Source organism: Bombus pyrosoma, linkage group LG17 (genome assembly GCF_014825855.1).
Source record: "Bombus pyrosoma isolate SC7728 linkage group LG17, ASM1482585v1, whole genome shotgun sequence".
NCBI classification, from domain to species: Eukaryota; Metazoa; Arthropoda; class Insecta; order Hymenoptera; family Apidae; genus Bombus; species Bombus pyrosoma.
In genome coordinates this window covers 1,422,914-1,446,091 of record NC_057786.1, presented here as the reverse complement: position 1 = coordinate 1,446,091, position 23,178 = coordinate 1,422,914, and the positions used below count along the sequence as shown (strand labels likewise).

Below are 23,178 nucleotides of genomic sequence, written 5' to 3'. Positions count from 1 at the left end.
CTCGAGAAGAAGGTAAAACCAAGGAAAAAGGCGATATATTGATAGAAATTCGAGCAGAAGCAGCGATCGTGTTTGACTAAGCGCTTCCTTATCTCCTTAGAACTTTCCTAAGTACTCGTACACGATACTCGTTTCAGAGTGCGTGTCTCATTTTTGAATTTCCATCGACGTGTTATCTCGTGGCGAGCAAAGGAATATCGAAATTTATTTATTTATTTATTTATTCGTACATCGTTCTTTCGCCTTTGTCGATCGTGTTAGAATTTAATCTTAAAGTTAAGATAAATAATCTGTGGAAGACACGATGCGTATGCTGAAATAATATTAGGTGATATTTATTAAACAGGATTACAGAACCAAATGTATTTAAAATATAAGTGAGTGATATGGTATAATTAACAAAGTGTGCAGATAAAGAATTTATGGATTGTCGACAGTTGGCCAGTTACCCTCAGACTGACTGTAGGTAGTGACCCATGCTCCCTTAATGATTTTGACCTTTCAAAGAGTATCACCTGTGTAAATGTCCTGTTCAAATGCCTGTGTAGGTGTCTGTATAAGATTATTTGTGTGTAATATCGTTGTATTCCAACAGATGGTACTTTTACCTCGCAACAGCAGTGCGAAAGCTGATGCTTGTCATTTCCTCTCAGCGCATTCGCAATGCAATTTTGACACATTCCTTTCTCCACCGAAAAATCTCTCGAAGATTTGTCACGTTTACATCTAATTGCTTCGTTCCTGACGAACGATCGTTTTACGATGTCTTCTCGACTCGACTTTCACGATATTCACACAACGGCATAGTAAAACAGCGTCGTGTACAGTATTTCGCGTAACATTTCAATGAACAAAGCGCGTAAATTAAAATAAATCGATTAATTCATCTACGCCCGATGGTTTACCTCAACGAACTGCAATATCATGTAAATTACATTAACGTGGAATCCAACAGAGCCCCTCGATTCACCGGCAATTATAATTTCCATTGTGTCGTCGTTATTTATTCTAATGTATGGAAACGATTTTCCAACATTAAGCTTAGAGTCTCCGGCGAGAAACTCTGCTCGCTCCGTTTCAATCACCAGCTGCGTTCCTTTGTGCCTCGTACTTTTTAACAAACAACTTCGTTTTTCGATAAACTGCTTTGTTCAGGAAGTTCGCGGGGAACTTTGTAATTGTCACGCGTGCCTTGTAGTTCGTCTTTACCTACGTTGGTTTCTCGCCGCGACTGACTGGAAATCGCGCAAGCACGTAATTTTTGTTTCCACGTAAATTTGAAATTCCATGTCAGCTCGAGTACCCGACGATATTGAGACATTTGGAAAGAGCGCAGTCGACTCTTGAGGTTTGACTTTTGAGAGGAAACGAAGGATGAGATCGAAGAACGTAAGTGGAACAGAGGTTGTAGCCAACGATAATAAACAGAAATTGCACGCCATACAAATTTCTCTGGACCATTTTCGAATCTTCTTAAAAATTTGCTGCTGTCTCTTTTTGGAGCAAAGCAAGGAGGAAATGCCAGAACGAAGTTTAGAGTTGCAGCAGAGTATCAAAATACGGAGCATCGATCATTGCTGTTCTACGGACGTTTCTGGTCACAAATTTTACCGAAATGCTCAAGTGGAAAGTTGCATAGGTCAAATTGCTTTTAATAAAAATTACGCTTCGTGTGTTTATTAATCGATAATTCGCTCAACTTCACTTCACTTCAGACTTACAGCGAAGAAATGTAAGAGGATGTTCTCTATCTTATCGCAATGCGACGATTGCGATGATTTTTGCCAAAAAAGCAATCGTACGACGCACCTGTGCAAACACTTACAATCGTCGATAGCAGCTTCACCTTTTTATACATCGAATTACTTAATTAACTGACTAAGATAGGCGAAAGTACAGAAAATACTATCTCTCACAATGTTTCGTTTACTGACACGAGCTTTCATCATTTTTGTTCTACGTGATATCTTGCATGGACGATGATTCTCTATAGAATCTACTAGTCGCAAATCATTCTGAACGACCCTGTGTAATTAGATAGGAAAATTGCAACGATCGTATCACAGTACCTGACAGAGCCACTCTACGGAGGAAAGGAAAAAATATTCCTTCGAGTTCTTTCAATAAACGAAAGTGTCTATGAAGTGGGAAAAAAGGTCGGCTTGTAGAAGTCATTTATCGGTTGAATTTAAAATGAAAGTGCCTTCACGAGTGACTTCTTTTTTCCCATAAATACACCTGCACTTCTTATTTATTTTTCTCCTCCTTTAGCAGGTCGACGATAATCCTTTAAGACCATAATCTTGTGTGTGACGTGTAATTTAAAAGCAACGATACACCACACGATCCACGGGAAATTAAACGAACGGGATTGGTTTACTCGAATCACTGTAACTTTCAACATCTGCGAATTCGACCTTGAACTCTGCTCTATTGTACGAGACAACTTTCTGTAGTTCGATGTATAGAAAAATAGGAAATTCTGCCAGAAAAACTACGGAGCTGTTAGTGCAAACGATTTACTTAATCTCGTAATTTTGAGCTGATGTAATGGCTTTTTGTATAAGAGGTGCAATAAAACGATAGGAAACTTCTGATCGTGCAATGTTCAGGTCTAATTAATTAATTGCTTGATCGATGGAAAGTTTGATTAACCAACTGGTCTGGCGACTATTTACACTGTCGTAGTGTCGGTTGAAAAATTTCCAAGCAGCTCGAACAATGACAAATTTCGATTAAGACTTTGCTGTGTTTATCGCGCCACCAACAATTTGAATAATTTGCTGTCAAAGCTGGACTGATTTAAGAATCGTACGTAACCAAATTCTGCAAAAGATGAGGTAAATTTGCTTAGAAGGAAAGAAGCCTACGGTGGCCTACACGAGCGGAACAGGTATCTGGTCTATCTTATCGCAAGCTGGAAGAAACCAGCTAACCCGATCCTCGTCTACTCTCAACTGTCGGCAGGTCGCGTGTAATCTGGCGCGCGATAATTACACACGCGAATTTCACTTTCGACCTGCGATACCGATCAGCGATTTGCTCGCATGCAGGTGCTCTGGACGTGCCTGCTCTCTATCTTATCGCTTTACAACAATGTCACCCGTACCTTCTCTCTCAGCTACCTGTTTCCATCTTCCTTCGTAGTGGTTCTTTATCCTTGGGCTGCTTACGACGACGCTGCACACCGTCCAAGTAGCGAAAGAGCGAGAGAACGTGCAAAGAGAGAAAAAGAGAGAGACAGAGGGAAAGGGCGGCGTACTACGCGCGTACTCTCGAAACGATGTGACTGGGCGTTAGGTCGTGTCCGTGCAGACCTCACACCTACCAAAGTTCCGTAGTCATGAATGAACTTCCTTGTGTGGAACCGTTTATGCTTTCCCTTCCTGCCTCCGTCTCTCGTCGTTCGTTTCACACGTGTACGTATACACGGGCTGCGTGTGCGTGAGACCATTGTGTGTCTGCCTGTGCAACTCTCTCGCTCGCTCCTCTCTCTGTGTATGTGTGTAAGCGCGGTGCACGTCCTCCCGTGGGGGTTAAACGGCTTCCCAACGTGGTCAATAGTTTCCCGATCCCTCCCTTTCCATCCCCTTGCCCCCCGCACAACCATCCGCCCGTCCACCCCATCCCGCTCGTTTCCCTTTAGTCGTCGGGCTGCCTCTGGCGCCGCGACGTTTCCTCTCAGCCACTTTATATCACGCGCCCTCCCAAAGAACAGAGAGAGAGAGAGGGAGAGAGAGCAGAGAGGCAGGTGCACGCCGGAGACGTGCAACACGTCCACTGTGTACACCGTCGTCCGACCCTCTTTTCCCTTTCGTCCTCCTTCGTCCTGCTCTTCCTGTTCCGCGCTGTCTTGTGCTCTTACATCCTCGCTGTCCTTCTTCTTCCTCTTCCTCGGGTTTCTCTCGTCTTCCCCTCTTTCTTTGGACCTTTCGATCCGGTCGCCGTGCTTTGCCTCACGCCACCGACCGGTCTAATCCGAAGATCGATCTCCGCAGCTCGAGCCACGTGCCAGTTGTCTTTTCAGGACACTGTCCTCTCGTCAGCTGGCCAAATCTCAGCGACTTCGATCTTCTAGGCTGGTCCTTCGACTGGCAGCTTCTGTTTGGTTCGAAGAGATCGTCAGGATGGAAGGTGGATCGGTTGAACATGGGTCAGTAGGAATGCGAGTACACCACGTGGTGGATACCTTTTTTAGGGAATTCGTAGCACGAAGGGAGATTCCCTTCGTTCAGTTGGGAAATTGCGGGTGAATGTTACTTGGCCAACAGCTTGGAGTCTGCGTGCGTCTCGTGGAACAAGTTTCGTCGAGTTACGGCGACGTGGAGTAGGCGGACGTGTGACATCTCGGCGAATGAAAGATGCAACTTAAGCCTCGAAGACTGCGATTATCGTGATCCTGTAAGCTCTATGAGCGCGGCAAACTCACAGCTTCCCAGATGCGAAGAAAAGTATATTGGCACGCGCGTACAGGTGACTGGGTACACACACTTGCGCACAGGATTGTACACCCTCGTGCAGGTAGACGTAGGTAGCTTAATGAGCTATACTACACGTATAGAGGTGGCATCGAACCTAGCACTAGGTTCAAGTCTATCATCCGAGGAACATCCTGAGAAATACAAATTCGTTTCGTTAAAGACTGTCAGCTATGCGGAAAAATCAAGTAAAAAAGTATACGCAGCGGGGAAACTCGGAGAGAAAAGAGGATGAAGATCGACGTTCCACGCGTTTCAAAATTAAACAGAGAGGTATTTGCTGTCGATTAGTGAAATATTTGAAATTTGTTCGTTGACGAGTCGTTATGCGAATCGTTTCACTGGCCCAACTCTCACGAGACACCGTTACGACCATAAATCAACCGACGGCGGTAAAAATATCGACCTGGAGGGCGTGCAAAGTGATTGCGCTGGTATTATGGACGATCAAGCAGCCGTAACATCGGTACGACCCAGGGTGCTCGACCACGTGGCGAATTACACAGATTCTCCCACGCCACGCGGCTGCTCGTCCTTCACCTCCCTCTCTTTATCGCGTTCTCACCCTTTCTACCCTCTCTTTCCCTTTAATCTATCCAACCTTTAGTCTCCTTTCCGCCAACATCGCTTTGTCACGTACATGTGCTCGATCAGCTCTGCTCGTTCTCTTTTCTTTCTTCCTTTTGGTTCGCTGTGTATAGTCGATGAAACGAACACGATGTCGGCCAATGAGCGGTAAAATTAGCCTGACATTTCAATGTACGTGACGTTCGAATTTGCCGAGTAAATCTGTCGACACGCAGAAGCCAGGGAAGCGGTGTTTTGTTAGTTTTTTCTGCCACGTTTACAAGATGAAATTGTTTATCGTCTTTTAGATAACCTTTGCGCTATCAGAATGTGTACACGCGTGCATATCGAAGCGCGCCGGGGAATATCGTGCAATTTAAAATTGGTTTCTTAAGAATAACAAGATTTTATTTCCATATATTCTTCATATTATTCTTTGTAAAACGGTCCTGTACGTATAAGCTTCGTAGTTTGCTGTAAAAATTACGCTGCTGTCCTAATTTGACTTGAAACTGCGACAGTTTGAAGCAAATAATTATGTGACACATTCAGACCTCGATATTCCACCAGTGGGAAGCTACTCGCAGCTTTGAAAGTCTTCTTATAATCTTGCTACGCAGGGGTATCGCGTCTGAATCGCGCCAGGAAATAGCTGTCCGTCACAGAGCTGTCCTTTAATCTTGACGCGGTTTCGTTGCCCGCTGCATAATTCTACTAATATCAACACCATCGACGCTCTCACGAAACGTCGTCATAGCGCAGCGAAGGGTCCGGTTCACGACCTTGCCGTATTTTTCCTACCGACTGTACCACGTTCTGCTATCACGGTGACAGGAACACGAACAGAAAGCAGTTGCACAAAAGGTGCCATTCCCCTGCAACCATCTCCGCCAGCCGTTCATTGGCTCGTGAATGGCTTCGAACTATGTACTATTAGGCCATCAGCCACGACACAGCCAGTCGTTTTCCGTGTGTGCACCGTATACCGTAACAGGGCAAAGGAGAAAACGAGACGGCGTAAACGGCGGGACAGAGACGAACGATCGGGGAACCAGGCAAGAATGAATGGCATACGCCGCGTTAATAGCTTGTTCTCGCTTCAGGGTTGCGCGAGGTCAGTTCGCTTTTAACCGGCTCGATGCCCCGTTATAACTCGCACGACCGTCACCTGTCTTCTTTTTGGCCAGGCTGATACGTTAGAGGGATTTCGAGCGTGAACGCAACTTGCCGGGCTAAATTGATGACTGAATGGCTGGCTGAATGGGCCGGCCAAGGATTACGCTCGATCTACCGGCTATTTGGCAGTGCTTTATCTCGTGGCCGCTGGATACGCGGTCGTTTTCTATTTGGAGAGACTCCTTTTGCCTTTGTTGTATGCGTGATTCTTCGCAGTTAGCTCGTTCCTGACGAATTACGTGCTGGACCTATTGTTTTACGTGGACTCCCAACCACCAGACCCACGCTCAGACAGGGAATTAGTTTCATTATCACGTTTGCTTGAACAATCGAAGAGTCGGCAGAGTTGGAACGAAACGTTTAACGCGAAGGAGCTGCAGTTACTAACAACTATGAAATTGCGAGGGATCTTACGAAACCGCTCGTTATCTTTAGGTGAAATTTTCTTGGAACGCGACAGTACCTTCGAGGACGAGATTGGTCTTTGAATAAAACGAGCTCAACTTAAAGCAATTTAACTTGCCCGACTTCCAACCTTCTTCGCTGTACCAATTTTTTCTCTATGTTCCCATCATCGATCTCAAACTTCCCTCCAACCTATCTATACCATTCTCTAACGAATTTTATACACTGACCATTTTCGAAACTTTTCAGGTTCCTTTGGGCAATCCTTGAAACTCCGGGGCACTTCACCGACAGCCCACGAGCGAGCAGCGACAACCTGCGACTATGCGACATCAGGTACGATTTTTATTCTCTTTATATTCTCGTGGTTGTAATTAGGTGTGCGGATATTTGCGTATAATTCAAAGACACACAAAGTAACACACGCAAAGCGTACCAATATTTGTCGATTATAACATCCAATGGTTAAAGCAAATTTCCGCGCGGGTTCTGCTCTTTTAATCGCGTGAATGGGAATATTAATCCGCGTAAATATTTGTCCAGCCACGACACAAGAAGTTTGATTCGACTTTTTGCTTCTCGAATGCATCGCTGTGTAGGACACCGAAAGGAAAAATATACCTGCGTTACTCTGACTTCCGCCTTCATTCTCCACGTGTATAATAATAATGATTTTAAATAAATAATGGCACGCGTGAATGATAATTGACGTGTCCTGAGTACAAACTTTTAAAAAGTGGCTGGCGCCACAATTACAATCGGATGCAGTTTTCACACCGGCAAGGTAACAAATTTTGAAATTCGACTCACCACGTTCTTCCTCTGCAATCTTCCCTCAAAAGAAAAAAAGAAAAAGAAGAAAAAGAAAGGAACTCTTCATTTCCAATAACATGGGAGCGTCCCAACAGTCATAAATATCTATCTCTCCACCTCTGTCGCTCGCACAGAGTTGCGCGGACGAAGCGGCACAAAGCAAACGGGAATGTGATTTTTCTTGCCGGAAACCGCGCTCGACCGCCTCATCAGCAGGGAAACCACGCGTCTGCGGCGGCACGCGGCCGAGTTAATAGCCCTGCTTCAGGGTTGCCTCAGGTTAGTTGACGTTTACATAAATAGTCGGGACCGTGGCTCGTGCCGCTGTAAAAGAGAACGGTTCGACGGTGTCGTGCCTGCGGGGGAGGAAAGCGGCACGTTGACGTGTACACACGCACAGGCTACCAACACGGATCCCATTAGAGCGAGATGGAATAATGAAAAGCAGGAAGAAGGAAGAGGGTCGCCAGTAACACGCTAAAGAGTAACGCAGAGAGACAAAGAGAGAGAGAGAGAGACAGAGACAGAGAGACGAAGGAAACGGAAGGAGGCTTGGTCGCAACCGTGGCGGCAGTTGGTGACAGGTTATTAGTCTGTCGTAAGTCTGGCCGCGGTGAATGAGAATAATAGCTTAGGTGTGACATTGCCCCAGTGCCTAGACTCGTGCCAGGCGGTTTCCGTCTCTTTCTGTTCCGCCAACACGGTACCTCTTCGTCCACCTTCAGACTCCCTTTTGCTTCACCACGTGGCCCCGTCCTTCTTCGTTCCGCGACGCTTGTGTTCGTGCTCCATCCGCTTGGCCGGCTGAAGCCAGGCATTATTGTCGTAATCTAGGTCTAGGCTTGCTCTCAGCAGGTGTCATGTGCCTATTGTTCCTCAATGAAAATCTCGGCCCCTCGGTCACGCCATCGGAAACCAGACGCGCGTGGTGCTCGTTCCTTGGCTGGTGAACACCGGCACGCGCCACTTCACAGAGACAGAGAAAGGTACGCCGCGGGACAAAACCTTCGCAGCGGCCGCGATTTGCGCACGGATTCTTCTACCGTCTATTTAGCCGCCGCGCTGGAACGTGCTCGCGCACACACAGAACACGTGGAACGCTCACCTGGCCGTAAGCAAGTCTACTTTTACCTTCGCGTGTGCCTGCGAAGAGAGCAGCGACGCTGAGGTCGAGACAGCGTGCGTGCCGCCTGTCAAGCTTATCACGAGACGAGGGAAATTGAGTTGCCTGTTCCTAATCTACGGATTGGGAACGTAGGAACGATCGGAGGAAGGTTTGGAGGTTTCAAAAGGTGGACGGTCTTCTCGAAGCTTTGGGTCTGTGACGGTTGGACCGTTTCGCTCACTCGGTAAGCTTTGTGGCTGTTTCTGGTACTTGTATCTTGGGTCGAGAATACAGCTACGTGATACAAACAAACTATAAAATAGGTGCACGATGGAGATTATTCGTTGAAAAGTGATCCGTAGATCCGAAGCACCTAGGTGAGCCGAGGAAACGTTACGAGATTTGGAACGAGCACGTGGTAGCTGAACGTAGCTTACGATACACCTGTTCTGATACTATATAGCAACCAGCCTGAGCCATAAAAATGAACTTAACACGAAGATAACTCTACCTTACTCCACACACTGACGTGTTTCCATCATATCCATGAAAATTCCAAGAACCAACTTTTCTACGTTTCGAAAACGTTCGAAAACGCTCGACTAGCCCAGACAGAAGAACGCCAGCTAGGCAGGAAAGGCAGCAGAGCTGATCAGGCGAGATCCAAACGAACTCTAACGTGTCGTTTCTGTGAGGCCGCGTGGGTAGCGCTTGTAATGAGAGCGCGAGATTTACGATCGTAATCAAACGTGACAGATAGCGCGTCAAAGAAAACAGGTCTGGTCGTTAGCTATGTGTCCCGTGCTTCTCTCCATCAGGTCTGGCTTCCTCTCGTCTGACTCCGAATCCACCTACTCCCCGTCCTCTCTCTTCATCTCCCTTTGCCTGTCTCTCTTTATCTTTCTTCTCGTACACGGATCGACCCTAGAAAGAACTGGCACGCGCCCAACCGCTCGTGCATTAAACAGAAGCCTTTCGCCTCTCTGTGGCGGGGAACAGGGCCGTGTGTAAGTATGTATTACACGGATGTATCGCACGAAGCTGTAGAGCGAGGCCACCGTATAAGCTAAACAAATCCACGAACGCCGCGGCCGCCTGCGACGTCGTCCGTGTGCCGTTTCGTCCATGTTGGTGACACACGTCGCCGGTGTATTGACATTGGTTAACGGCGGCCTGTCCCGTTGACATTGGCGGCGACGGTGGTTTGTCGGTCGGGTTCAGGTTCACGGAAGCCATTCACGCTTCGCACGCCGGCATAAAGAAGCGCCTGTGGCGCCTACGGCCGATAAACTGGGTTGCCGCCGCATTCAGAAGGGGATTTACGCGAGCTTTCGCGTTCCAACGTGGCGCAAGAGAGAGGGACGGAGGAGCTCGGGCAAAACGAGGTTCGTTCGCATCGCTTCGTTTTGTTCCTCTTCGGAGCAGGCGGCTTTCGTCGAGCGGATCGAGGCTTTACGATGTTTCGAGCCAGGGCAATCGGGTGTTTTAAATTTGTAAGTTTCACGGTGAGCATCGCGTGTCGCGTTCGTGGCTCTTCGAGTTCCCAATGTGCTTTTGATAGCGTGCTTTCTCGTTTCTGAAACGTCGCTTTCTTGGCTCTCACTCGGAGAATATTCCTTCTACTTCGCATGTTTTTCCTTTCACATTCTTTTTATATATTTTGTTGTATGGGGCAACAGTTTCGTCGCTTCTTCGTTATCAGATAAACGAAAGTCATTGAAAGGTGTAATTCGGAATCGTGCGAATCTTAAATTAACTTGGCGCGGTTTAGCGAATGCTCGGTGTTGCGCTCCATCCTTTTTCCAATATTATTATTTCTATCTCATTCGCAACTAACACACTGCACAACTGGAAAGTAAGAAACAATTGCTCGTCCTAATAAATTCGTCTCTGAAGAGGGTTACTCGCGTGTCTAACGACGGTTAGTAAGGATCAACGAGATGTGTTTTCATCCTCCTTGAATCCCGTGTAGATTTAATTCATTTGCAAGAGAAACGAAAGAACACGCCCCTGTTAAAAGTATCCCTCGTTCGTCTCGGTCAGTAGGTCAAATCGCTGGGTCTTGGCCCTGCGTCAAATCACCACGCACCATCTCGACCTCCTACCATCTACGGGCAAAGTGCAGAAAAACAGCCTGCCCGGTGCAGCGGACAGATTAATTAGCAGGTTGATCTTCGTCGGACAGGCTAATCCCCTATCACGGGAGTCGTAGGGGACGAGAAATAGAAAGGGAAAACGGGCGGCAGAGAGCGTGCGTGGTCGATATAGCCGGCTCGCTAGTTGAGAAACTGCACCAATTGCACGAGTTTCAGCTCGTTAATGAAGTGGCTGGCGTCAGTAACGACGTACGCTCGGCTGCCACGGCCCGTAATGACGCGGCTCTCGTACAACTAGCGTTTTCTCTGTAGTGGTTTGCAAAGGGTGCTCGCTTGTGTTGGTGTGGCACGTCGGCTGGGTCAGGTTCACAGCAGCTATTAACGCTTCACACGCTGGCGTAAAGAAGCGCCAGGCGCCTACAGGCGATAAAGTAAGGTAGAGAGGAAGATGCCGGGGATGAGGCGAGGAGGCGCCGCCACTCATCGGCTGCGAGGCGAGGAACGCGAGGGGTTGGTTCGCTACGGCGTCGTATCAGTGTACAGACGCGCAAGGACGAAGAGCGGCAGAGGGCAGCGGGAATTTCAGGGTCGTAGGGAGATAATGCCTCTCTTAGAGCGTTCGTGAATGGAACGGATCGTTTCCCGCTACTACGACCTTTCCTCGCGTGGTCCTACGGCGAAGGGTCAATGGCCCTGTTTAAAGGCGACTGCCACGATCGTTCTACTACATCACCAGGCGTGATCGTTTTGCGAAGGATCAGCTGCGATAACCGATCCATTCTCTCTCTCTCTCTCTGTCTCTCTCTCTGGGATTTTCTTTGTGCGCTTGTGCAGCTTGAATGGTCGGTGAAGTTTTACGAGCGTTTTAAGATCGACTTTATGTCTAGCGAAGGGTTGGGAATCATTTGTGTAACTCAACGTGCTTGTTGAATCGACTGCGTGAATTTCAGCGGTTGCGGTTTAGTTTTGTGCTTGCAGGTATCACGTTATGGTGTTGCGGTAACGTTTAGCATCCCAGTCATTGCAACTGCTCGAATCCTAACGCAATTCAATTTCTTCCTAGACGTACGTCGAATTGTACTCGTCGTTCTGTGGTTCAGTTCTCTGTAGGGGACTGTTAGGGTCGTCAATTAGAATTTGCATCTTGACAATCTTCTTTGCAGAATCAATTTTCACTCCTCCGCCAGAAATAGGTCGCTGAGATTACGTTCATCTATCGATCGATCATGTAGCTGCCTCTTCAAAAACTGCGATCGTGGACGCTCTCATATATATCGATAAGACGAATATAAGAGCAATTAAACGGATCGTTGTATAACGTCATTAACTTATACATTGATCGATATCGTTAACCTAATTAACCTGGTTAAATAACTGTATTATATTTAATCAACCATCTCGTAGTTTCTTTCTCTTCAGAAGGATAACGCCTCGCCTCACTGACGATAACTAGCGTCATTAACTCGAACATTGTCAACAGTTTTCATGGGATATTCGACTCGAACGACATTTATCCATCCATCTCGTAGCTGCCTCTTTTTAAAGGGACGACGTTCCTTCGGCGCGATAAAAATACAAATCCATCGGGTCGTTGATCACAGCATTCCCGCTTTCTCGCTGACAATGTTACCATTCGCTGGGAAGAGGCCGCGCGCGTAAACACGAGGGTAAGTTTCCGCTAATTTGAAATTCAAGATGCGGCGGCTGCGGGATTCCCTAAAAGAGATGTCAGGCTGGGATATCAGCTGACTGGCGGCGTTGCTAAGATGCACCCATTCATCCCCGCCTGATCCCAGCTTCTCTTTCTTCATTCACACATTCACGGCGGGCCCTCTCGTGTTCGCCCATTGACGTGCCTCTATTCTCTCTCTTCCTCGTTCCCTCCCGGTCTAGCCACCAGGCTTGGCCGTTATGTCGGCCGATTACACCCTCTCTTTCCCTCCTCCCTCGGCATCTTTCTCTCCTAACGTCCTCTTGCGGTAATACCACCACGACTAACGCGCAATCACGACCACCAAGAAGCATGGATATCCAACGAAGCTTCCTCGACTCGCTACCGCCGCGTCATCCCCTTGCCTTCGCCAACACAAATACCCTTTCCCTCTGCTCACCGTCTGGCCACGTTCAGCGACCTCCACGTGCCATCCCTCTGGCTCACCGTCGCTATTTTTCTTCGTCTTTCACCCGCCGCTCTCCTCGCCCAGCGCTCAGCCAGCCCCGGTATTTTCCTTTGTTTATCGCCGCGAACAACTTAGCCAGCAGGTAGCTGGCGCAACAAAGACGGAAGAAACGAGCGGGAATGCGACTGGACTGGGCGGACGCGCACCTCCTCGTGCAACAAGGATGCCGCGAGGAAGACGATTGCCGGCCACGCGAGATCCTAACCGTTCGAGCGAAACGAGAGACGCCGCTTGCCACGAACAAGGACAGCCTGGCGTCGTTGGTTGGTCGTGCGTTTGGAATTTTGCGCACAACTCCGATGGGGAGATCGATGGGGAAACAGGTAGTCGACGGACGTCCTATTCGATCTTTCCATTTGATGTGGCTGACTCTTAGTAGGTCGAGTCAAACAGGATAAGTAAGTGGCGAATTGAAAGCTAATTACTGAACAGCTCTGTCAGTATCAGAAGCAACGCAGTGAGACGCGCGACACGCTAAAAGACAAAAATGGAACAAGCCTGGAGAACAATGTACCTTCTCACACGCGATTTGATCCGCCAACTAGTACCAATTGACGGTTAATGTCGATCGATCGGTTGAAGTCGTCCCTTCCTCGTGAAAAATCTGTTTCTTTGCACTTGCAATGTTTTCTTCGGTTATTATTGGGGGAAAAAGGTGCAGCAGATGTCTGGACTACGTTAACGCATAAGCTTTCTCTCCTGAGAAATCTGCTGAAAAGGAGACTCAGCGGAAGTTATTACACCTTCATCTGGTTGTCAGAAGCTACGTTTCATCACGTGTTGTCGATCAAACAACATCTGATAAAATGGTGGAACGATTAACGCGTTATAGAGTAGCGTGTTTTCGACTGAGATTGCACAGGCTGTTATCTTTGCTCGATCGTAGAACGCTATGAAAAAGTTGCCTGTGTTTCCTCGCGTAGTTTCGCTACAGGATAAGAAAGGTAAACTGCACTCGAAACGGTGACCATTAAATCTGGCAGTGGCATAGTCCAGTCCGTTACAGGCTGTAGCATTCTTCACAGTTAAAAACTAACTTGCTGTTATCTTCAATGTTTAAACCCTTTTCACCACTCGGCCTAGTCGCGTCCTACATCTCGTCTCCTTGACCCGAGCATTTTCTTTCCGGCAAAGTATCTTTGCCAACTATATCCGACAGCGGTGGAAAACGTTCTCGCCAGAGCACCAAACGAGTGTTTCCTTCTTGAAAACGAGAGCCCTTGAAGAATGTACAAACATGGTAAGTTAGAAAATCTACGATTCAACGAAACTTGTTAAACGTACCGTTCTTTCGTCTACCGCTAAAGAAAGTTAGGTACTTGCTATGAATCTGGCAACAAATACACCGAGATAAGTTGAAAACAATTGATAATAATTTAAAGTTACCGCATAGCGTGTGAAATAATAATGAAATCTACTACGTGTCGGATCATTCTACCGAGGTATTAAGGATTCATACGCTTGTCCCAGCTGGCCTACTTCCAAGACACAGTTTCGTGCACAGTCACCATACCTCCCCTCGTCCGCCGAAAATCTACGATAATACGACTCTAAATCATTCCAACGAGCTGTCTGTCTCGTAACGAAACTTGCAGCCTGCGAAAGTTTCGCGGGGACTCGAAGCAACCCTTGCCTAACCCTTTCGCAGTCCTATCGAGTATAAACGCGGCGTCATATCGCTTGGGATTATTCATTTTCGTCGAACGAGTAGCAATCGGTAGCTCGTACGAATGCTGTTCGTGGATGTTCATATTTCTTCGAGTACTTAACAATGTCTCATACTCGGCAAACGTTCACGTCCTTAGATCTTTGAGAAGCGCGCGAACACAGTCCACAAGCTAAACGTCCACAGAGTGGAAACAAGATTCGTAACCGCCACTTCCATTAACTATTTTCCATGAATTATTTCCCACCACTTTGAAATATTTCCTAGCAGTTTCAAACGAACCTACTCAGCGCTGTAGCCGTGAAACTTGGAAGAAGATGACGCTATAAACCCGAGGAAGGCAGCCGGTTTCCGAACGAGAATTTCTAAATTTCATGAATCCGCCGGCAGCCTAGGTGAAGCTAACCGGCAGTTTAGAAGGAGCCAGCGTGACGAGGCAGCAGCGAGCTGAAAGGCGATACACAAGCGGAATGATCCTTCGCTTCGCTGACCGAGGGTAGACGCTCGATCGAGTCGGAAAGATTCCCTCGACGGGTTAAAAGTCGTTCGATATCTTGGGGTTCGTGTCACACGTGGCGTACCTGGCGAGGCAGAGCTGGTTCATAAGGGTGGCGGTACGGTACGGCTCGTTGGAACTGAAATATTCCAGTAGTCCTGTACCGCGGGCTCTCCGCTTCGTTCACTGGGTCAAGTTCAAAGCGCTGGCTAAGACGGAGACGGCTGTTCGAAAACGAGGAAGACGGTGAAACGCGGAAAGACGAGGAACGCGGAAGAAGGGCGAGAGAAGGGAGAAGCAGGGGGGGGGGGCGAGGAGAAGGCAGGAAGGACGACTAAAGTCGTTCTTTCGTTAGTAACCACCGATCGATGGTTGATCGAGATAACAGGTAGGCGAGGTCGCTATAAGGGGTTTGCGAAGTTTCGAATGCCGGTTTAAATTCCCCCCTGTCGCCACCCTGCCCATCCCTCGCTCTTCCCTTTGCTCTCTCTTCTTCCCTCTGTCGGCCGTTCATTCAGCTCGTTGCCTCGTTCTCTTTCTACCTCCGGCCGAGTATCCCTCTTTAATCTTCTCCCTCTGCGGCGCAGCACCCCACGCGAATGTAGGTGAACTTGCCTGGTTCGAGGTAAACTACCGTCGAGACCACGCCGGTGCACGCGTGTGTCCGTGTATGCTTTATATGCACTTCCGTGTGCACGCGACACTGTGTGCGCCCGGTACGAGCACCGGCTGACACGTTTGCACGGTTCGTTAGCGGATACCTGGTGCTCCAGATTCGCGGCACGACCGCGCCACCACAGCACAGACAGAGATAGAGAGAACGAGCCGACTGCCGGGAAAAAGAGCAACCAGGAGAAGAGAAAGAGACGCGGAGAAGGTAAAGGGCTTATCGCGATGGCAGCGAGCTGCAGGAATCCGGTCCGCTTATCGCTCCTGCTGCCTGTAAACATCGACGCCGATCTGCCCTTTCGTGTACGACTTCCTTGTTGCACGTCCTGTTCCCGATCTTTACTGGCTTCCTCCTCAAGATCCGCTGCTTCCGATTACACGGCTAAGTAGACTCTAACCTATGAGTCTCGGTGTATATAGGATTTTCACCGAGTTTATTCGCACAGCAGCTTCTTGTTCCTCACCTTTGCCGCGTCTCCTCTCGAGATTAACCGAGTCCCATTAAGAGGATCACGCGAGTCTCTGATACGTGCGAATTTTCCTGTATGAGCTTTCATGGTTCTATCGAAAATGAGGTTTCTTCTGAAGAAAGGCTATTGGATGGATGATAATATTTCGTCTACATGATTTTGATGATTTTATTGGTAGGCAAGGTTGCTGTTTCTAATCTTTGCTACGTCTCTTCTGAGGATTGGCTGGTTCCAATTGCAGGGACAGGTGGATTACGAGTGTCAGCGTGTGTAGGATTTTCAGCCAGTTTACTTGGAAACGAGGCCCCTGTTTCTAATCTTCTCTCTATGTTCTCTTCAAGAAGAGCAGTTTTCAAATTCAACCAGTTGCTGTTTGATTTCCTAATTAAGTCGTATCCTTCTCACTGTCTTCAGCGTTCAACGATATTCGTGACATTAGTTGCGCGCCAAAGTTACACGCTTCCTACAACACATTCTGGTTTTATCATCTTCTGCCTTCTCGTCCAAGTACCAATTACCAAGAAATACGAATGTTGGCGAATGTACGCGGCTGTGGCGATAAAAGCGATTTTTACCGGGTCAAGCTTGCCCCGTTCGAAGGAGAAAAGTCGTAGGATCTTGCTGAACGATAAAGAAGTCCGACCCTTTGTATACACGGCGGATAAAGCGCAGAAGCAGAGCAGGGAATCTTTCTCGTGTTACTAATGAGCAATCGATGTCTTATTGAGATATTCTTCTTTCCTCTTGTCTCGTCTTTTTCTGCTCTTCCTCTTTAAAGGAGAACCCGAGCCTTGTCTCAGATCCCCGCAGGTCTCCTTGGGTCCAGCAGTTTCACTTTTACTTTTTTACTCGTTCCACGATCTCAATCTGTCTTCCAGCTTTCGCTTTCTTTCGCTCTCGGGCCATCGTACAATGAGTCATGTCGCTGACGTTAGTTCGCGTAGGCTTTGTATAACAGGTTGTTGCACTTTGCCTTCCATCGCAGATCCTCCTCCTTTTAGTTTACAGCACCAGATGCAACGATTATCCTTATCACACGTACGTGTACAATATTTTAGACGATGATAGTTTGCGGTTGACCAACATTTTGTATTTGTATCTGTTACGTGTAAGTGAACTTGTCGGTGATTCGAGTTGCTTCTCGCGCTGAAATACCTTCCAAACTTGATCGTCAATCACCAGAGCTGATCAGTCACAAGGATAGAATACGTAGGAAATTATTTCAGAACGTAGAAAAATTGTGTTGTCGTCGTTATACAAAAGAGTGGCGGCGAGTAGAATGCAAGGAGAAAGGAAACAGAATGGAAGGAAATCCATTAGTGGGATTTATCTTTGTCTCTGCGGGTTCCTCAGGACGCGAGTCTGATTTAATATGTAGGAGGATTTTTACCTTTTTACTTCGCTGCTATCATCGTTCCAAATTTATCCCGCCATAACTCGATCAACACTGTAAATAACATGCTGTAGCTGTTTCAGCTCTTTACAAATTTCTGTTATAACACGTGAAATTTTAATTCGGTCAACTGTGCTTTACAATCGCTGCAAATATTAATGTAGAACTTTCTCCGTTAAACGAGCTCCCAAAATGTAATTTCCTAAAAGAACGTAGTACTTTTAACGGAAGATATTGAAGAACCAAAGAACTTAGGTTTGTCCGACTTTCACGCATCATTCTACTTAAAGTAGCTTCCATGAAAGAAGTTAGATCTTCATTTGTAACGCGGCATTCTTAATATTCTTACAAAGATAAAGGTTCATCGATGATTGTTTGTTACTTGCAGATACGTAAAATGATTTTATTCAGGAAAACTTTGGCGAATGGTTCCCGCATATTTTTATAGCCATCCATATCTTCTCAATGGCAAGCTCCACCTTTTATTTCTACTGCGATGATAAATATTCATTTAGAAAGACGATTATCGAAATGACAATTTCCCTCTCTTCCAAGGTCGTCAGCTCTCTGTTGAAACTCTTCGAACAATTGCTACGCTCGTGTTCTAAAGCAGCGACAAAAAGCTACGAAAGAACGCTGTCCTGTTTGGAAATATTTGACGAGCAAAAAGAGGAATCCAATGGAAAGTTCATAAGCCCTGTACAGAGCAACTACAATTACTTCCTGTAAATAACTTAAAAAAAAAGAAAAAAAAAGACCGCCAGCACGCCGCACTTACGGCAGACGTCATCAATCATCCGTAATCAAACACGCCAGCACGCGATCAATATTTTAAACAGTTTTCAGACTTCAATTAACCTCTCGACAAATTTCCGACTAGCGACAAATTGAGACAAATCGAGGCGCGCCATCGACGTTTACGCAACGCCATCACCGACACGTCGTTCTACGTACGTTCGCGTCCAAGTCAGCGTGGTAGCCACGTTTGCCCAGGTTAGGCGTGTCGAGATACTTCGGCCCCCAGTTCCAAACAACCACTTTTTCCTGCCCCTCTATCGGCCGATCCTTACGGGGCACGTGCGGTTTCTCGTGTGATCGACGTGGATGGAATACCCGTTTCTGGATGCTGGCCGTATACGCCAAGTGTCTCGCGTACGCGCGAACGTGTCTGGGAGCTGGGAAAAAGCCGGAGAAAGCGCGACGGAGAAAGAGAAAGAGAGTGAAAAAAAAAAAATGAGGCAAAGAGAATGAGAGGGAGAGCAGGAACGTGGACTCTTTCTCTCTCTGTCTGCAGAGACGCGTGTACGCGTCCGCGTTGTTTGCGTGCGACGGTGTGTGTACGTGAGAGTGGCACGCGATCGTCGAAACTTTTGCTGTCCCGCGAATCGAGAGGTATGCAACAGCTGTTATCGTGTTACGGGTTCGCACGAGCGGCCCGTAACTTCATATCATCGTGTTGGTGGTGGTGGTTGTAGGAGACCACTCGATGGAGTAGGTCAAGTTCACCACGCTTATGATAACATTTCTGCTCCGTTGCAGTTCCGTTCCGCGTCTAACTGCACGCCTTCTAGCCCCGTACTCCTTCCTCCTCATCCTCCTCAAACCATCTCCTCCACCTCCGCTCGCAATCCGCTGTACTCTTGCCGTCCCACGGATTCCTCGCTCCACATTCCTCTTTCTCCATCTTTGTCTAACCGCTTTCATCCCTCCGTTTAGCCCGCCCTTTAAACAGACCCGTCTGCACTCATCCTTTCCGCTCGCGTTTGTAAACATCACGAATCCGTGCGGGTGCAGCAACGGTAGCAACGGTTCACCGTGTGCTTGCTGCTTACGAGACTGCCATAGAGGACACTGGCATGCCTTGGTAACCTGCGCTGCTTTATCGTGATGCGCCGTGGATGGAGGAATTTCAAGTTCAAGGCCGAGCCGAGGCACGCAGTAGTCGTAGAAACGACGATGTTGACGTAGGATTTCCTATTCTGCGCCACGGCCATTTTTTACGTTTGCCCCAGTTTGATCGAGACGCTTCCATGGATGAGCTTAGCGTATTTATCTCTGTGTCACGGGTGCAGGAATTTCAAGTTCGAGGGCCAGGGACGCAATAGTCGTGGAGACGAAGATGTTGACGTAGGATTTCCTATTCTGCGCCAGGGCCATTTTTTACGTTTGCCCCAGTTTGATCGAGACGCTTCGATGGATGAGGTTAGTGTATTATCGTGCTGTTTGATAAAGGAATTGCAAGTCGAAGAGAGTGTCGAGGAATATAGTAATATTGTTGTAACAGTAATAGAAATATTTTAATTTTCCCATGCACGTCTTGTACACATATGGACTATAGCGATTGCTAGTGGAATGTTAAAATACTCGTGTTAGACTAATGTGGTTGAATTTTTCGTATACTTCTCGAAACAATGTCACTTTCCGTTTGAAATTGAATGTTCCAGTTTTATCACGTATTTTTATTCTCTCATTATTTACTCAATATTCCAATTATCAAACAGAAGAATAACATTGGGCACAAACGATGCTATTAAATTTCGCGAAACGCACGAACGATGGTGGATATTAAGCGTGTTGATTTAAACGACGAAACAACTGAGTACGTGTGATAGTCAGATACATTTAACAATCTTAATGATCGTCCTAGAGACCATGTTCGTCTAGTTTTACTGCGGGTTAGGGGGGGTATCGGTAATTTGACTCCGGTAGATGGTTGCACGTAGCGGCGATATTGTTTTGCCCGGAGTTTGTTTACTTTTAAATCCCGCGCACCGAAGCAGCGTTGATACTCCCAGGCAAAACAACAACATGAGTCACTCTCGGTCCAGATCGTCCTATGACTCATGCGCCGCTGCAAATTAGTTGGCATCGTCGTGGCGAACGAGCAACAGACAGGCTCGAACGAAACAAAGCAATTCGCACGAACTAGACCAACCAACAGGGAACGAATTTAAAGCAACGACTGTGCCGACAAAAGTACATATTCGAAGAAGAAGAAGAGGTTGGAAATCTCGCTCGTTTCAAGTCGTACGTCTGCCAGGAAATCCGAGCCACTTGCACGGAACGGTCTCTCCTTAAAGAAATTCCGAAGCTGTTGCCTCGGTTGGGTCTCTCGCGTACGCAATAAAATGGAGCAACGAGCGAGTGAGTCACCGGGTGAACCGAGTGGCGCACGATGCACCACGTTTCACGCTGATCGAGAAAGTTGAGAGAATCCATTGGACGTGACGCTGAATGACGCGAGTCCATTACCTTCCGCAACTCTCGAAGCAGAAGAGGAGGCACGCGCGTGTCTGTGTGGTCCCCGAGTGATTTCTTACGCCGGGAAACGGAACAGTGTCTCGCACACACGTTCCCCCCGAAAGCAACACGATGTTTAGCGAATGTATACGCGGAACCCGGCGATTACGATCGTTGAGTGATTTACGAGCTCGGCCGGCTCGCACGAGTCCCTTAACCTGTATGTTTGCAGACCGCATTCCTGGGACGGTTCGTAATGCGGGAGAAGCACGTGCTGCCGCGTCTCTTGCTGCTCGATTTGGCCGTCAGACGGGGCCGAGAAGCGGCCGACGTTCCTTCTCCCGCGAGTACCTACGTACGTGCATGTATCAACGGTCTTTTATTTCTCTCGCTTTATTTCTATCCTTTTGCCACTCCCCTGCTCCCGTTTTATGTACCCACCTTCCGGCCATTCTGTCCACGGGTCGAACGCACTTACTTTGATTTATATCGCGGCGTGGGTGTTTTTAAAGAACGCCGCTTCGATTGCCGATGGAATTTGTATACATAGGTTGTTCGATAGGTGGTTTCAAAGGATGCGCTAGAAACACGCGAAAGTATGAGAAGGAAACATCGTCGATGATTGGATTAGCAATTACCTTTGCGCGATATTTTTGTCCACGAGCTCCACGTGCAAATCTTCGCTTTTTTTCTTCTCTTTTCTAACGCACTCGCAAGCTGTAGATTTTGGTATTTTTTTACCGTGGCGTGTTGCTTCCGAGGAGAATACGAGTAGGTAGCTTTTTGATATATTTCCAAAAGGAAATACCATGAAATCGGAAAGAAAGTATCACTGATGATATTGTGAAATATTTTTATCAATGAGCTTCGTGTGAAAATTTTCGCGTTTCTTCCTCTATTTCTTTCTTTTTCTTTTTTTTTTTCTTTTTGAGGAGGGAATTTGGTACATTTTGTAATTAATTTGTTGAGTAGAGTAGAAAATGGAAGGTTTCTGAATTAACAGTGCCAGCAGTCCTGCAGCGAGTTTCTCTAATGCTGTTTTGTTAATGGCGCGTGTTTCTCTAATTTAGTTTTTGTTTTTTATTTCAGAGTGACGCGCGCGCGCGTGTGTGAGGTCCGCTGGATGCTTTTTGCGTTTCACAGGTCTCGGCATATCTGCGGCATACAAGGTTTGTATTAGCTCGTTTAATTTGTCATTTCCTCTCGCCACCAACCTTTTTTCTGTTTCCTCAATCGACATTGGAATTTTTATCACCGCGTATAATCTTGTTTGTTCCTTTCAAATGACTGCTACGTTGATCTTCGAACGATTCGCGAATCCTGTTCTCTGAACTGTCCAAGGCTGTCTGGTGCGAGCAACGTTATTCGATTAATCGCGTAAATTTTTTGATATAGTTGAAAAAATGCTTGCAAAATTCTGGAAAAAGCAATAGGTCTAGCAATATTAATTGCTATACGCACAACGTTCGTATCAGATCGTTCAGATGTCTTGCAGCTCAAAATCATTCTAACAATATCTTCGGCATATTTCTATGAAGAAAGTCGAGATGAAAGCTTCTTAAATAAAAGATGTATTATTAACCGGTTGACACATAAGCGAAATAGGACTCTACGTGTACTAAAAATACCATTTAATGTAGGCCAACGTAAAATTATGTACAATTCTTGGCAGCACCTAAACGTCCACGTTTAAAACGATGTACGCCGTCTACCAGACGTCTTTGTACGTTAAGCGATTAATATACCTTCAGTATCATAGCTTAGAATTCAAGTTACAGGAAATTTTTATGACAACCGAACTCAATAAGATCTCTTTTTTTTTTTGGGAGTATTTTACAATCAAATCTCATTGAGAATTATAAGTAAATTATTCTGGCGTGGTACTATAACGTAAATAATAATAAATGATTATGCTATGTTTGATTCTAGCTGAATGTAATGTGATCCGATGTTTGGATTTAGGTTCGTTGGGAAAACGCGGGTCTGTTCACGACAATGTTTTTCTTTTTATTTGGCAGACTATTTACAATCAGTTCTCAACAATACAATACAACAACAATACAAATGAGAATTATAAGTAAATTATTCTGGCGTGGTACTATAACGTAAATAATAATAAATGATTATGCTATGTTTGATTCTAGCTGAATGTAATGTGATCCGATGTTTGGATTTAGGTTCGTTGGGAAAACGCGAGTCTGTTCACGACAATGTTTTTCTTTTTATTTTTTTTATTATATTGTTTATTTTTAATTTTACAATTTGTCCAGTGGGACATTAGGTAAAATGTTATAACATATGATTGAATAGCATGTGGATGGTTACCCCCAGCGGGGTGCCATCTTCGCGTTTTTTAGTTTATATCCTTTATGAGATCAGCTGGGTGTTTCCTTTTTAGTCTTCTTTCTATTCTTGCGTTGATCG

At 46.6% G+C, this 23,178-nt stretch overlaps 1 protein-coding gene across 11 annotated transcripts in view; it reads left to right on the top strand.

The window, feature by feature from the left end:
• Window positions 1–23,178, top strand: part of LOC122576900 (chromatin modification-related protein EAF1-like) — a 399,412-nt gene that overhangs the window by 84,980 nt on the left and 291,254 nt on the right. For 10 of the 11 annotated variants that reach the window (XR_006319947.1, XR_006319946.1, XR_006319944.1 and 7 more), the window contains exons 2-3: window positions 6,876–6,962; window positions 21,844–21,923. Coding sequence is in view for 3 of the 11 variants with exons in the window: in XM_043747788.1 (XP_043603723.1) it covers window positions 21,878–21,923 (46 nt within the window). In the remaining 8 variants the exon portion in view is untranslated. Of the gene's footprint in view, window positions 1–6,875; window positions 6,963–19,570; window positions 19,717–21,843; window positions 21,924–23,178 lie in introns of those variants that run through there. The other variant, XM_043747785.1, reaches the window with a different exon arrangement.